Source organism: Limanda limanda, chromosome 1, assembly GCF_963576545.1.
Source record: "Limanda limanda chromosome 1, fLimLim1.1, whole genome shotgun sequence".
In the NCBI taxonomy this organism is placed as follows: domain Eukaryota; kingdom Metazoa; phylum Chordata; class Actinopteri; order Pleuronectiformes; family Pleuronectidae; genus Limanda; species Limanda limanda.
The window spans coordinates 2,010,563-2,026,122 of record NC_083636.1 but is presented as its reverse complement, the minus strand read 5'-3'; the positions used below and the strand labels follow the sequence as shown (position 1 = coordinate 2,026,122).

The 15,560-nt window shown below is 43.7% G+C and overlaps 3 protein-coding genes across 3 annotated transcripts; 2 read left to right on the top strand and 1 right to left on the bottom strand.

Annotated features, from left to right (window-relative positions):
- The first annotated feature begins 492 nt into the window (after nucleotides 1-492).
- fktn (fukutin) lies at nucleotides 493-4,076 on the top strand. The gene is made up of 10 exons (XM_061076183.1): nucleotides 493-736; nucleotides 1,409-1,465; nucleotides 1,682-1,882; nucleotides 1,976-2,122; nucleotides 2,209-2,339; nucleotides 2,469-2,601; nucleotides 3,061-3,190; nucleotides 3,283-3,416; nucleotides 3,564-3,688; nucleotides 3,800-4,076. The coding sequence occupies exons 1-10, from the start codon at nucleotides 635-637 to the stop codon at nucleotides 4,074-4,076; spliced, it is 1,437 nt and encodes a 478-aa protein (XP_060932166.1). The 5' UTR covers nucleotides 493-634.
- A 997-nt stretch (nucleotides 4,077-5,073) lies between these two features.
- ufc1 (ubiquitin-fold modifier conjugating enzyme 1) lies at nucleotides 5,074-5,955 on the bottom strand. The gene has a single exon (XM_061075646.1). The coding sequence runs from the start codon at nucleotides 5,837-5,839 to the stop codon at nucleotides 5,324-5,326; it is 516 nt and encodes a 171-aa protein (XP_060931629.1). The 5' UTR covers nucleotides 5,840-5,955; the 3' UTR covers nucleotides 5,074-5,323.
- A 2,631-nt stretch (nucleotides 5,956-8,586) lies between these two features.
- On the top strand, nucleotides 8,587-15,445 carry ythdc1 (YTH N6-methyladenosine RNA binding protein C1). Its single transcript, XM_061075638.1, has 16 exons — nucleotides 8,587-8,762; nucleotides 9,617-9,718; nucleotides 9,801-10,099; nucleotides 10,239-10,614; nucleotides 10,779-10,841; nucleotides 10,978-11,072; nucleotides 11,167-11,275; nucleotides 11,358-11,475; nucleotides 11,563-11,647; nucleotides 11,733-11,887; nucleotides 13,311-13,390; nucleotides 13,631-13,667; nucleotides 13,834-13,873; nucleotides 13,994-14,056; nucleotides 14,140-14,328; nucleotides 14,606-15,445. The coding sequence occupies exons 1-16, from the start codon at nucleotides 8,735-8,737 to the stop codon at nucleotides 14,792-14,794; spliced, it is 2,028 nt and encodes a 675-aa protein (XP_060931621.1). The 5' UTR covers nucleotides 8,587-8,734; the 3' UTR covers nucleotides 14,795-15,445.
- The last annotated feature ends 115 nt before the right edge of the window (nucleotides 15,446-15,560 follow it).

The following is a 15,560-nucleotide window of genomic DNA, read 5'->3' as shown; positions in this document are numbered from 1 at the left end:
GTGTGACTGCGAGGAGAGGTAGAGTACAGTAATGTAACGTACCGCGTTAGAGTTACTCTTTGTACATGTACTCTGGTACTAACACACATTATCTGTCTCTGCTGTTTCACTTTCAATAGAGGCACTGTATATATTCAATACATATATGTACACATGTATAAATAAATATATTACAGACTCTTTTATTCTTTAAAACTAATCAAGAGACAAAATCATCGTTTTCAGTGAAGAGCAAACAACAAGCACAACAAATAAAATTAGAAAACTTGTCTCTTATAAGATAAGAGATATCTCTAAATAAGCAGATACAGTCCGCTGCTTATAAACTAAATATTACATTTTACGTCATACTTTTTTCATCAGAAGATTTAATGTGGGTTCTCTTTCGATTTTTTAGTAAATGTAATGTTGTATTTTATTTTTTTGTTTACTTTGTTTATGTTTGCTTTTATTGTGAAGGTCTCGTATCGAAGTAGCCTTCCTTATCCGGTGGTAAGAAAGATGGCGGCGGCTGCTGAGGCCGCAGACAGCTTTGTGTACTTCGCGCGGCTGTAGTAGGTTTTGCCGCCGGTGAACAACCGGAGAGCTCCGGTGCTGACGTCATGAGGAGCGGGTCTCCGCGCAGGGTTACCGGATGCCTCGCGTGAACCGGACGCTCGTCCTGACGCTGCTGATCGCCAGCAGCTCCGTGTTCCTGCTGTTCCAGCTGTACTACTACCGGACATACGTCAGCAAGGTGAGGAGGAGCCTCACGTAAACAAGGAAGTGGCCTCACTTACACCTTATGTTGTTTAAATGTTTGTTATGTTGAGAATGTGTCATCACTCTTTAGCAAATTAAAAAGATTATAATCCTGACATTTCTAATCTATATATATATATTGATATTATTTATCATTTTATACAATAATATTGTCTTTTGCACACTCTGTCTACATATTCTTACACTCATAGTATATTATCTATTGTATAGTCAAATACTTATATTTATACCTCTACTATATATCATATATTCATACTCTCTGTATATTATTTGTATATATAAGTCTATATACACATATTTATACATGTGTACATGTTATAATTATAATTATTATTATTATATTACTACTATTATTATATATACTGTTGCGGCCATTATTACTATATACTGCTATTATATTGGTATAATTACTATCATGTATAAATATATATTATATTATATTATATACTATATATACTGTACTATTTTTATATACTGTCTAACAATAACATTAACATCATATCATCAGTACTATTACCATCATCTTGCCATTGCACCTTATCTACCTATTTATCTTGTGTTTCTGTTTTTATTCTTTCTACCTCAATATTTTTTATTTTATTCTATTTTATCTATCTATCTATATGATGAAACATGTCTTCAGCAGGCTGGTCCTCACATCCTGAGCAGGACAGGTCAGCTGACCGCCAGCGACGTCCAATGGGTGAGTCCGCATCAGAGACATTGTGTTGTTTGTGTTACACTGTTGTGTGTGGGTTCTTCTCCAGGCAGAGACACGCAGGTTGTTGTGGAGACAGTCAGCGTGATCAGTAGGTTGTTGGACATTGTCTCTGTTCACATGTCTTATATGAGGACATCTGTCCCAGTCCGGTCCTGATAGGGGTTTCCATGGTAACTCTCATGTTTCATGTCTCTGCAGCAGACAGTGAAGAAGTTCCTGGCGCTCGCCCAGCGTTTCAGGCTGCCCTTGTTTCTCGCCGACACCGCGGCGCTCACGTTACTTTCCCAGGATGCATTGCGACAGCGTGACCGGCAGGTGCGGGAGCCGCATTGCAGCTTTCTCTGCACCGACCGGCCAATCACATCGTTCGCTGTGCACGCCAACCTGTGGAAGTATGATGTGAGTAGGATGAGAGATTTATGACACGTTTACCCTCATGTTTTTATATAATGTGACTTTTGTCAAATTATTTACCTCTTTTTTTTCTCTCAGTCTGGCTTCCTATTGGCTGTGGAGCAGAAAGGCTTTGAGCTGCTGCAGCTGCGAGGAGAGGATCCCCGATTGGCCAGCCTGGACAACCTGTCAGGGGAGGACATCCCCCTGCACTTCCTCTTCCGCCTCAACGGTTACATCATCCAGGTGAGTGAGGCCACGTCACCTGATGACACCTCCGAACATTTAGTGACTTCTTAGGATCAAAATGATCTGATGATGTTTTGCCTCAGGTGGTTTTCCTGTACGAGCGAAGCGGGAACTATCTGTGGCACGGAGCGCTACGTCTCAAAGCTAACAGGGACCGCAGCTTCGCACCGTTCAAACAGCTGGACTACGGACGTCATGCCGGAGCCTATGACAGGTACAGCAACACGTATGACGACAAGAGTGTTTGACTGTGGTTGAATCAGTGTCAGTAAACACACTCACTCTAAAGAGTCACTGTCTTAAGTTTAATTAAACATGTGTTGAATGTGCCTGCCCCCTGCAGGCCAGAGCTGGTCCTGACTGTCCTGGATGGCCTCGACATTCAAGTCCCGCGCAACGTTTCCCACTTCCTGTCCGAACAGCAACACGCCCACTTCCTGGAGTGTCGTTACCGTGACGCCCGTAACTTCTTGCAGGTCTGACACAAATATATATATATTATAAATTAGCGGATTTTAAGCTGAGCTTTCAATCACATGATGAAAAGCCAGTAAATGGATTTGGTAAATGGATTTGTATTTATATAGCGCTTTTCTAGTCTGATGAAGACCACTCAAAGCGCTTTACAGTACAGTTTCACATTCACCCATTCACACACACATTCATACAGTGCATCTACTTGCAGCACTTTGTTATTCTATGGGGGGCTATTGAGGGTTCAGCATCTTTCCCAAGGACACTTCGGCATGCAGATGGTTCAGACTGGGGATCGAACCGCCGACCTTCAGGTTGGAGGACGACCAATCTACCCCTCAGCCACAGCCGCCCTAAGAGGATCTTGAGTCATTATTATTTTGTTATGTTATTATTTTGTACCAAAATTAATTCAGAATGAATAAATAGATTGTCTCCCTCTCCACTATGTGTGAATGAAGCTCTATCCTGATGACACATCTCCCACGGCGATGGATTTTCACAGAAAAGCAAAGTCGTTGCTTCATTTAGCCGCTCGAACGCTCAAACAACTCAACATCCCTTTCTGGCTCAGCAGCGGCACCTGTTTGGGTAATGTGCTAACTTGCTAACTTGCTAACTCTTTGACATGATGACATCACAGCATCATTAACAGCTGTCTCTGCCTCTCTTGCCCCCTGCAGGCTGGTTCAGGCAATGCAGTATTATTTCCTACAGTCGTGATGTCGATATAGGGATTTTTATCGCAGACTTCCGGTGGGACATCATTGCTGCATTCAGAAACGCCGGACTGTCACTCAAACACAAGTTTGGAAAGGTCAGATATTTATAAAACTAAATTTATTTTATTTTATTGCAAGTGTTTGTTTTAGTGAAGGTAGTGTTTTGAAGGGTTGTGTGTTTCTAATTTTGTGGAAGCTAGTGTGTGTTTGATTTTGAAGGCTTCTTTTATTTGGAAGTGCAGGTGGAGGACAGTCTGGAGCTGTCATTTGTAAGTGAGGATGTCAAACTGGACATTTTCTTCTTCTATGAAGACGGAGACATCGTCTGGAACGGAGGAACACAGGCGAAGAGCGGCAGGAAGTTCAAGTGAATAAAATATTAACTTTAAATAAGCTTTATGACGTTTGATCTGTCATCTGGTTTGAATATGTCACACTTTTGTTATCGATAAAGTTTTTTATGTTTCTTCTTGGTCAGGTACATCTTCCCTCGTTTCTCTCTTTGCTGGACGGAGCTTCTCGAGCTCAAAGTTCGTGTTCCGTGTGAAACCCTCGACTATGTGACGGCCAATTACGGTTCCTCCTGGAGCATCCCGGTGAGGAGCTGGGACTGGAAGTCATCGCCTAGCAACGTGCAAGAGAATGGGGTGTGGCCTCGTAAGGACTGGGTGGAGCTTACTGAGGAAACTACAAAAAGGTGGAAAATAAGATTAACACTGAAACTACGAATGTTGTGGGGGGAAACAGGAAGTTGAATTGATTTCTGTAAACCTCATTAACTAATAAACACTTACGGTTCAAATCATTTTATTCAAACTGTTTCAATAAATCCTTTCAAATATTTTAAGTTCTAACTGACTGAGAATTTAAACACTGCCCTTGTTTCCATGGAAACCAGCCGGCATCTTGGGGGTGGTGTCAATATCATTATCACATAACTACTTCTGATAGGAGAGAAGATCCAGGTCAAAGGTCACAGCAGCATCTGTTAGTTTGTTGTCAGACTTTTCATTTTCCATCAGTTTATATATAAACCTTTAGGGACGGGAATCAGCAGGGACCTCCCGATACGATCACGATACTTGGGTGGCGATACGATATTTATTGCGATTATTTGGGTATTGTGATTCTGTAAGTATTGCGATTCGATATAAAAAAGTTGAATCACAGTACAAATACAACACAGTCAAATTCACTTAGAGCTTTACAAGTTTTATTTCAAATATTAACATTAACTTAATGACTGCCGGGCAGCCAATAGAGAAAATAAATAAAAATGTGCCCTATTATTGTATAGCCCCTGTCAACTGCACACAAACTGACAGATTAAGAAATGTATGCCACTAAGGCTACTTTTAAACAATAAATAAAAGGTAAATTAAATAGAATGAATAAAAGTTAATTCATTATTTCAACTTAGGAATAAACAAAAAGTAGGCTATGCTTCATTGTTGTCTGCATGTAGGCGATGCAAAGCTAGTGCTAGGGTATGTTTAGATTCTTGTGCAAAAACAAGAGCTGGTCCACTTGCCCCCCCCCCCCAAATATATCCCCCCCCGTAAAGACCAATATGTTTTTTTTTTTTTTTAAATCGATTTGGGAGGCAGCATGGCCATTTAAAATCGTCATTTACAAGAATCGCGATTTGTAACTGAATCGATTTCCCCCCCCATCCCTATAAACCTTTATCATCTCAGTTCTGCACCGAATCACAAACACACTTCGGATCATGAATTATTCTCAGAGATCGTGGACATGTTATCACAAGATTTTAATGTGATATAAACCCAAAGTCACTTTAATCATAAAAATAACTTCTGTGGACATGTTCCGAACAGTGTCAGTGTTTCAGTCCATTTAAATAAACTTTATTAACAGCACTGCTCAGCTCCTCACGGTGACGACCGACGCCGCTTCCATCACGACATTAGCATGACGTCACTCTCCGTGTTTTGGTTCCGTTTCCATTCACAAGTCTTTCAACGTGTTGTCATGCGTGACGTCACTCCGCCGCCTCGTCGCGCTGCATCTCCTTGTGGAGCACGAGCCCCCTACCGATCAGATCCGGAACTTCCACCGCGAGCCAGGGTCCGAGCCCCAGCGCCATGAGGTGCGCCAGCCCGAAGCGCGGCGCGTTGCGGGCCCACAAGGGGGCGAAGTGGTCCGTGAGGCAGATCCGGCCGCCCCGGTACATCTTGGCCGTCTTCCCGTCCAGCTCCGGGATCGCCACCTCGGGCGCGGTGTCCGGATACGTCACCGGGATGTCGAACTCCAACCGGAACTCGTAGCGCATCAGCTCGTGGATGAACCAGCAGGTGCCGGTCCAGCGCGTCCCGTCCGCGTTGGACTCGAGTCGGAACCAGTCGTTGTCCGCGGCCTTGTTCTGCTCCACGAAGCGGATCAGGGCCTGGTACTCCTCCTTCAGGCGCTGGGGCCACAGGACCCGGTCCCGGGGGCCCGCCGGGCTCCGCAGCAGCGGGATCTGAGACACGGCCCTGCGCGTCGCTTCGTCCGACATGCTCCGACCGGAAGGAACAAAAGTTTCTGTTTCTTTCGTCTTTCTACAGATGAAATAAGTTCAGTGTGTCTGAGCCGGTTCTGCACAGCTGGGAGGAATGACGCGGACTTCCGGTCTGTCACGGCACTTCCGCCATGACATTTTCAAGATAAAACATCAGAACGCTTTGGTCATAGTTTGATTTTGTTTGACATGTTTAATTTGATAAATAAAGATTAACAGTTTATTTCTCTTTGCTTATCCTTAAAATAACAACAAATAAATGAAATACATAATAAAAGATCTGCTCCCTCACCGTAATGGTAATTTGGCTTTTCCTTCCAGATGTAATAAATGGTTTTCAAGATTCAAGATTTGTTTTTATTGTCAAATGAACAGAGTTAACATGAAGCAGTCACTGTCAATGAAATACTTGGGTCACAGGCTCTCTTTAAGCAATGCTCTGTAATCTCAACCCAAAAAAATAAAATAGAAATAGTATAAAATAGAATAACAATAAAATAGAATATCAAAAATTTAAAATAGAAAATAAAATATATATATCTAAATATATATCTTTACAGATGAATGTTCAATTTGTGCAGTAGTGCAAATATTCAAATATGCTTATTATGGTGCTGGTGCAAATATGCAAATATTCCAGGGTGCTGGTTTGGTGGAGTTATTTCGGTTCAGAGGAGTTTAAACGTCTTATGGCCTGGGGGATGAAACTGTCTCTGAGCCTGGTGGTGCCGGCCCGGATGCTGCGGTACCGTCAGCCAGACACTTCATGGTTTGGGTGATGGGGGTCTTTAATAATCCGGTTGCTCTTCTTCCTGCACCGCTGGGTGTAGAGGTCCTCCATGGATGGCAGCTGGTTTTGTATTTATATAGCGCTTTTCTAGTCTGATGAAGACCACTCAAAGCTATTTACAGTACAGTTTGACATTCACCCATTCACACACACATTCATACAGTGCATCTATTAGCAGCACTTTGTTGTTCTAAGAGGGGCAATTATGTGGATACTTATGAGGAGAGAAGTTATGTTTAAACATGAGCGACCAAGTCAAAAGCGTCTGCTTATGAAAGTGTGACCAATTGATTGGGATCTCCCCAATAATACAATAACATAATAAAATAAACTCCAGGTCACCTATTTCGAAAAGACATACGAATTCCATAAAAAATAAGGGTTATTTAAAAATGTGAGAAGCCAATTGATCATGAATGTATTGTTTATAGTTGTGAAGTCCACACAATTCAAAACCCCACAATGAGCTCTTGATGATCACTGACTTTTAAATGTAATGAACTCTGTTCTTCACACAAAATAAAACAACATATTTTTTATTTTGTTTTTATTCTAACGCTGAATCAACATCCAAGGAGAGAGCCATGTAAGAATGCTAATAATTTTGTCTTTCACCTTCAGTTGATCAATTGTAGCATTTTACCCTCTTCCAACCAGTTTGTACTACAATGAATGTAAGCTCGTTTGGCCCATGATTTACATTAATAGTCCAAAATATATACTAAGTTGATCTACTCATCTCTACCAATCAGACAGAGCATCTCGCCAAGAGAGAGAGACGTGAACTGCATCTTTTCTTCAGTTGCTCCTTTTTCTTTGAAATCAGTTTTGCTTTGCACCGATAGTCATTGATCAGATCTTGAATTTGCTGTTGACCTGCTCATATCAACGAGTAACTGTTTAGTGTCCAGAAAGAGGCGTCTGGTCCTGGGGAGTGACTTGTGAATATACATGTTTTTATGATGAGTAAGTGGAGTTACTGAAACCATGATGTAATTATTATCTAAAAGCCTTGATAGTAATATATTCTGGGCCGTTAGGATCCGCTCCATATACACTTACTTCTTATCATATGTGATATGTGTTAATATAAACCATATTGATGTTATATATCATTTTATACAATAATATTGTCTTTTGCACACTCTGTCTACATATTCTTACACTCATAGTATATTATATTACCTTTTGTATAGTCAAATACTTATATTTATACCTCTACTATATATCATATATATATCATACTCTCTGTATATTCTTTGTATATATAAGTCTATATACACATATTTATACATGTGTACCTGTTATAATTATAATTATTATTATTATTATATTACTACTTTTATTATTATATATACTGTTGCTGCCATTATTTGTATATACTGCTATTATTATATTGGTATAATTACTATCATATATAAATATATATTATGTTATATTATATACTATATATACTGTACTAATTTTATATACTGTCTAACAATAACATTACCATCATATCATCAGTACTATTAACATCATCTTGCCACTTTCTACCTCAATATTTTTTTATTTTATTCTATTGTATTTTATTGTATTCAAATATACCGGCTGCTATGACGACTTAATTTCCCTTCGGGGATGAATAAAGTAATCTATCTATCTATCTATCTATCTATCTATCTATCTATCTATCTATCTATCTATCTATCTATCTATCTATCTATCTATCTATCTATCTATCTATCTATCTATCTATCTATCTATCTATCTATCTATCTATCTATCTATCTATCTATCTATCTATCTATCTATCTATCTATCTATCTATTTATTTATTACTGGACTTTTTGCAACGTTGTTGAACGACCTGACGTCACAACGCTGCACGTATTGACGTTGTGCAGTCACGTGTCAGCCGGTAGCGCCTCCGCTCCAGCAGGGGGCGGCGGTTCACAGGTTTCTCACCAGAAGAAGAAGCCGCTCCAACAACAGTCTGTCCGCCATTTGCTCTGCGCTGCCCTACGTTGGTTTTTCTTATTATTTGCTTCGTGAATTCAGATCCGATCGTTTCACCTGCACGTCACCTGAGCACGACGCGCGGACACGTGACCGCGGCGGTGATGGCGGCCGACCGGCGCGAGGACAAAGGTGAGGCTTTGTTAGCCGCGGCTAGCTGTTAGCATGCGTGCTATCTTTGTTCTGGTCGGATTGAGTCTGCTGCGGGTCGGTTAATCGATCAGCCTCTGGACCAGCGGCTCCTGGTCACACTGGTTAGCAGCTGGTGACGTGTTATGTGCCAGTTACCGGTTCTGACGCGTTCTAACCGGTTTGACCCGCACCCCCCGCTGCGTGAAGCCACGACACCAGCCTGCGTTCATCTGCAGCTTCACGCACTTCCTAACCCGCAACGTCACACACACACGCGTGATTCTGACCCGCACTGATCCGCTCTGTCTGGTTCATCACTACGTCATAACAAAGACAGGAAGTGGAGAATGGCCTGATTTATTGTTCGAATGATCATTAAGCCTATTATGACGTCATTTCCTTTAGCTTTTACGACAGATTAGCTTTGAGTAAATGTGTAATTTTATGAACATATGAATCAGTGATTTCCCTGTTTTATTTGACACTGGTAGTTAGTTTAAATACAGTTTTAAAGCCCAATGATGCTTCCTTTCTGGAAGGGGATAAAGAGCGAGATAGATAAAGTTTTGGGAATTAATATACTATTCACCCCAAGTCAGTTTCTTTTTGATCTAACTCCTGAAGGCATGTACACAAGAGACCAAGAGCACTTGTTACATATACTCTTGATGACTGCTAGGAAAATGGTGACAATAAAATGGTTGAATCCACAGCCACCTACAGTGGAAACAGAAGCTGAGGGAGGTGTATGGAATGGAGGCTTTAACTGCTCAATTACAATTAAGGTCTGAAAAAAATACAGTTTTAAAGTGTGTCACGTGTGTTAGTTTAAATAAAGTTTTCCTGTGTGTCAGATGGAGAGCTGAACGTTCTGGAGGACCTTCTGACCGAGGCTCCAGATCAAGACGACGAGTTGTACAATCCAGAGAGTGAGAGAGACGTCAGTGACAAGAAAGGTACTGACTCCACCTCCATCACCACTGCTCCTGCTGTTCCCACGACGACTGATTCTGTGGTTAAATAATGTCTCGTTCTCAGGAACAAAGAGGAAAAGTGATCGCTCTGACAGCCATGACCTGAAGAGGCTCCGCCCCTCGTCAGGCCATGCTCCCTCCAGATCATCCTCCACTAAGCAGAGAGCCCCAGGCCCGCCCCTTTCCTCCTCCAAGAAGACGCCATCCAGCCCCCGGGGGCGACACGCCGCCGGCACCGGCTACCGAAACGAATACTACGAGGAGCGGAAGAGTCGGCGAGTCTCCCGCGAGGCGACGAGGAGCCGAGGAGCAGAGGACGCTCGCCGCAGAGAAGCCCAAAGAGGCCTGGAGGGTCTGAGCCAGGTATTCACACCACCGCTAGTACTGCGATTAATACTACTTATAAATACTGACAGTACTGCTGCTACTGTGTATTGCGTACACACACACAATCAGTGTCAAGGTTTTCAGCCAATCACATTAACTTCCTGTTTGTCTACAGAAGCTGCGGCGTGAAGAGCGGCCTCCGAGCCCGACGCCCCACGTGGTGATCACCCAATCAGAGGAGGACGTGGTAGAAGAGTATGGCTCAGAGCAGGGATCGGGAAGCTCCTCCCCTGCCGGCTCCCACGTAGAGGAGGAGGAAGACGAGGAGCAGGAGGAAGACGAAGAGGAGGAGGGCATGGAGGAAGAGGAGGATGAGGAAGAAGGAGAGAAGGAGGAGGAGGAAGAAGAAGAGGAGTACGAGAGACGTGGCGGTGGCGAGGGTAACGACTACGACACTCGGAGCGAGGCCGGTGACTCGCGCTCCGCCTCCTCTGTTAGTTTCTCTGACGACGGCGAGTCGGCTCGTTCAGGCTCCGCCTCAGACGCCTCAGGTAATCATCACTACAACGAATGACGCCCGTTTTTTATCCACAAACCATCATCCATGATCATTATCATCAATAGGAGACCAATCATTATTTCCTGTGGAGGAACGTGGACGAGAGTTTTTAACGAATGATTCATTCAGTTAGTTTCTATGCTTTTACTTTGAAAGATTCGGAGAAGAAGCAGGACAAGTTGTCTTCGTCGGTCCGGGCTGTTCGCAAAGGGATGGAGAGTAAGGCGGCCATCTTTATTTCTCTGTAAACAATGTTTTAACATGTCATCATTAGGTTTGAGTCCCTGTGAAGTATCCATCGTACTGTAATCTGATTAAAGTAATCAGATTCCTTCCTCTTCCTGTGTGGTTTCAGATCCGACCAGTAAATTACGCTACATCCTGCGAGACGCTCGCTTCTTCCTCATCAAGAGCAACAACCACGAAAACGTGTCGTTGGCTAAAGCTAAGGTACCATGACGCAGTGATGTATCTTGTTAATGATGATGTCATCGTGTTCAGAGGGTGTGATGTATCTTGTTAATGATGATGTCATCGTGTTCAGGGCGTGTGGTCGACGCTGCCGGTGAACGAGAAGAAGTTGAACGCCGCGTTCCGCGCCGCTCGCAGCGTCGTCCTCGTCTTCTCCGTGAGGGAAAGTGGAAAATTCCAAGGTTAAAAATAATCATTAACTTTATTGATAATGTTGTTTTTAGGCCTTCACTGAATTGAAATGTGTCTTCGTCTCGACCGCAGGTTTCGCTCGTTTGGCGTCGGAGTCTCATCATGGCGGATCTCCGATCCACTGGGTTCTTCCTGCCGGTATGAACGCCAAGATGCTGGGCGGAGTCTTCAAGATCGACTGGCTCTGCAGGTAAACAATAACAACAATAATGACAATCACAACAACAACAACAATGACGCGCCAACATCTCAAGCCTCCTCCTCTGTTCGCCCTCAGGAGAGAACTTCCCTTCACGAAGACGTCTCATCTGTCGAACCCCTGGAACGAACACAAGCCTGTGAAGATTGGACGTGACGGACAGGTCAGCACGCCATCGGAGTCCTGGCCATTTGAGTTTCAGGATCTGTGAGACATTGCTTGTGTTGAACATGTAAAATCTCTTTCAGGAGATTCAACCGGAGATCGGTGCTCAGCTCTGTGCCCTGTTCCCATTGGACGAGAGTGTGGACGTTCACCTGGTAGCTCGTCAAGTTCGTCACAAACGTAGGACGCCATCAGAGCCGCGGCCTCGAGGCCGGCCACCGCAACGTGAACCGGGAAGGTTAGCCAAACAACAAGCTCCTTCTCCCGCTTCCTGTTCTTCTTCCTCTCCTGCCGCGGCCACGGCGCCACCTGCTGCTGGAAGACGGAGAAGGCTGCTGCTTTTAGCCGGCGGCTAGCGATCCCATGGCGAGCGTTGCTGGTTCATTGATGGTTGTTGTGGTTTGTCCAGTCAGGAGCTTTCCACCGCAATGATGCCTGGCTCTGCGTCAGAGGTCGTAGAAGTCAGGCAGGAAGTGAAACGTTCAGGACATACGTTTCTTCCTTAGTTTGAGTTTATTTTCTTTTGATAAATAATTTTCAGTCAATGAAAGTTTGAAGTTTGTTGCTGAATCAAAGCTTTTTTTCTTTGCAGGAGTTTCTTTCTTTGGAAGTTTAATAATCTAAAGTTTAGCTGGACTGTGGCTGACCATTTCAAAATAAAGGCAAAAGGACGAGCGTCACTGGCCGGACTGAAGGAGGAGGGCGGGTAGAACTCTCTGGTCTTTGAGAAGGTGGTGCGGGTGGGGTGTGAGAGAGGCGGGGCGGGGCCTCTGGACTGAATCCAATGAGAGGGTGTGATGTGTTTGGGGGCGCGGCCTCTGGACTGAATCCAATGAGAGGGTATGATTTGTTTGGGGGCGGGGCTTCTGGCTCATAAGGTAAAGATGGACTTCTTAAAAGAATCCTTATGGACCTACCCCTCCCCCAATAAAAGGACAGTTATATCAAACCCTCCTCCCCCTGTACACTCAGGACTGAGAGTGTTACCGTGCACATGTGTGCGTGTGTGTGTGTCGCTCTAATGAACTGAATATAAAGTGTGTGTGTTGGGGCTGGAGGCGACGGACGGAGCGACAGGAAGGACTGTTGCTGGTCTGGAGGGGGCAGGGCTGGGATGGAGGTGGGTGGGGCTTTACATATTGATTGACAGGACTGCACCATCATCATCATCATCATCACCTCCCTCCACCCTTTCAAAATAAGAGGGTTTTAAAAAGCCTTTAATGGACTGATGAGGAACTGTGTTTATAATCTCAGTGTTGTTGACAAACAACGTAAACAACAGAGGCGGTATGTTGTTCCTTCACACGCTTCTTCTTGTTTGTTTTTTTACTGTGTGTGTGAAACCAAATTCATTTAAATACTGTATTTGTCCATCAAGCAGTGAAACAACGTCATTTATGTAATTAAGTAAAGACGTGAGAGGGCGTGGCCTCGTACGACCCTAAGGTGAGAGAGGTCAGTGGGCGAGGGATGTCGTGTCGTCTGATTGGTTCTCTGGACGATCACATGTCTATAAAATATCAGTAAATCAGCACTTGGAGTTTTTTTCTGTTGCTGAATTGACCTGAGTGAGTTTTTATAGTATGCACTGATGTATGTGTGTGAGAGTGTGTATTTGTGTGCGTGTGTGTGTCTTACTTGTCAACTTGTTTACGTAGGCGTCGACCTGAAGAGTTCGACCTCCACGGCAGGAAGAGGCCGCGAGCCGAAGGTCCACCTGACTTCAACCAGCGCGCAGGTCGTTTATTTGAAAATCTCAGTCACTTCCTGTTTTGAATGAAAGTTACTTCAGCCAACATTGTTTTGATGTTTTTACAATTGGTTCAAAGATTTATTTCGATTATTTTTACTGTTTGATCTCCGAATGTATTCAAATTGTTGACTTTTTTTAGTCTTTGTCAGAACACTGTTTATATTTTTGCGTAACTTTACTTCATTCATCAGAAACAGTTTCAAATTAAACTACTTTTACTTTCAGGGTTCCTCCAGGACCTTCGTAATCAGCAGGTGGACAGGTGAGACCACATCATAATGTGGGCGGAGCCACAGCAGCATTTATCGGTTGAGCAGATAAAAAATAACAATAATCCGTTTTAATCGTTTAGGAAGAACAAAACCATTTCTTAGTTATGTCGAATATTTTAAATGTTTTTTCTAAAAATGGCTTTGTTCTGTTTTCAGACGTTTCTCCAGCGTAAGGCGAGATGTTTTTCTCAATGGGGTGAGGTTTTAGCATGTTAGCTTAGCATCAATGTGTCCAGTTGAACTTGGTTCTGGTCCTGTAGCACCGAGGTGTTAGCGTGTTAGCGTCGGCTGGGCTCACCTGTGTTTCCTGTTTCAGTCGTACGACTACATGAGAGATTATCACCACAGCGTGGGACCCCCCGCCCCCTGGCAGACGCTGGTACGACTCTGTCTTTGATCCTGTTTGATCATCAATCACATTATTGACGACTGACACCAATGATTTCCTGTTGGTGTTGTCAGGCGGCGTACCCCAGTGTCGAGCAGCCACCGCCCCATCACCCCCCCTACTACCACCACGGCCACCCCCCTCCACCCCCTCACCAGGCCTATCACCACCATCACCCACCACTGCCGCCACACGAGGCTCCACCCCCCCGCTTCAGAGATAAGCAGAGGGCGCCGCAGCACCGTGCCTTCGCCTCCAGCCCGGTGAGTTCTGTAGCACGATGGTCTTGACCTTCGTGTCTTCATCACACGGTTCGATTTTGCTTTAATTCACTTCCTGATGACGATTCGCCTCCTTACAGCCTCCTCGCCTTTGTTAAACACATCTGCTTCCTGTTGTTACTTGGGGCGATAGCTCAGATCGCCCCTTTCGGTTAACTGTCAGTTTTAAGTTTTCTCTGAGTCAGTATTTGTTAAATTATGCAGCTCTACTAATTAATCAATCTGATGAGGTCTTATTGATTTTCAATCCCTCTCGCAGCATGACTATGACATGCGTGTGGACGACTTCCTGCGGCGGACACAGGCGGTGGTGAGCGGCCGGCGGGAGCGAGAGCGGCAGCGAGAGCGAGAGCGTGGAGGACCTCGGCGTGAGAGAGAGAGAGAGCGAGGAAGGGACAGAGACAGAGAGAGAGAGAGGGACAAAGAGAGAGGGCGCTACCGCAGGTGATCTGATGAAGTCACATCGTGTCTGAGTGGAGGTTTATTTTGGCGGTCTACAGTTGTCTTTGCTGGTTTCCTGTCTCTGTTAAATCTTGAAGAAAAAAGGAGCGATGGGATGACATCACTTTTTACGTGAATAAACTTTAAAAATGTAAAAAATTAGAACCAGATTCTGATGATAAAGTGAGAAACACCTGTCATATGACTTCCGGCTTCGAACGTTTAAAACACGGAAAAAGCAAGCGTCAGTATTTTAGTTGCAAGGTTTCAACAGGAGGCCGGAGGCCCTCAGGCAGGTCAATGTTTTTTAATCTTTCTCTTGTCACTGCTTGTTTTATTGTGAAAGGTTGGACAGTACTTCCTGTAAGTTTGACCTCACATTTTTTCTCCAATATTCGTTTGTTAAATCAACTCTGTTTTTTTTATTTATTTTTGTTTTCAGGGTTTTATTTAAGCAACAGCTCTTTTTTTTTAAGTTAACATTTTCATCTTGTAATCGCCTCCGACTGGAGAAGAAGCTCCGCTGCTTTGTGAGGTTGAATTGATCTGATTTCAGTCTCTATTGTAACATTTGAAGGTTAAAACTTTATTTCCTGTTTGTGTACGGAGGGGGCGGAGCCTATGCTTGATTTTGTATAAAATAAAAACCTGAAATCGATTTGAGCTTCTTTGCTTTGTCATGTGATCCGATGTCTGCTGACGCCAGATCAGTAAGATCCAACAGATGTTTCTATTAACATAATTACAACTGTTGAGGTAATCAGATTACAGGG

Coding starts and splice junctions, on each gene's coding strand:
- fktn (XM_061076183.1), top strand. CDS start 635: ATGCCTCGCGTGAACCGGACGCTCGTCCTGACGCTGCTGATCGCCAGC. Junction 3,417..3,563: donor TCAAACACAAGTTTGGAAAG/GTCAGATATTTA, acceptor TTGGAAGTGCAG/GTGGAGGACAGTCTGGAGCT. Junction 3,689..3,799: donor AAGAGCGGCAGGAAGTTCAA/GTGAATAAAATA, acceptor CTTCTTGGTCAG/GTACATCTTCCCTCGTTTCT.
- ufc1 (XM_061075646.1), bottom strand. CDS start 5,839: ATGTCGGACGAAGCGACGCGCAGGGCCGTGTCTCAGATCCCGCTGCTG.
- ythdc1 (XM_061075638.1), top strand. CDS start 8,735: ATGGCGGCCGACCGGCGCGAGGACAAAG. Junction 13,391..13,630: donor TGACTTCAACCAGCGCGCAG/GTCGTTTATTTG, acceptor TTTTACTTTCAG/GGTTCCTCCAGGACCTTCGT. Junction 13,668..13,833: donor CGTAATCAGCAGGTGGACAG/GTGAGACCACAT, acceptor TTCTGTTTTCAG/ACGTTTCTCCAGCGTAAGGC.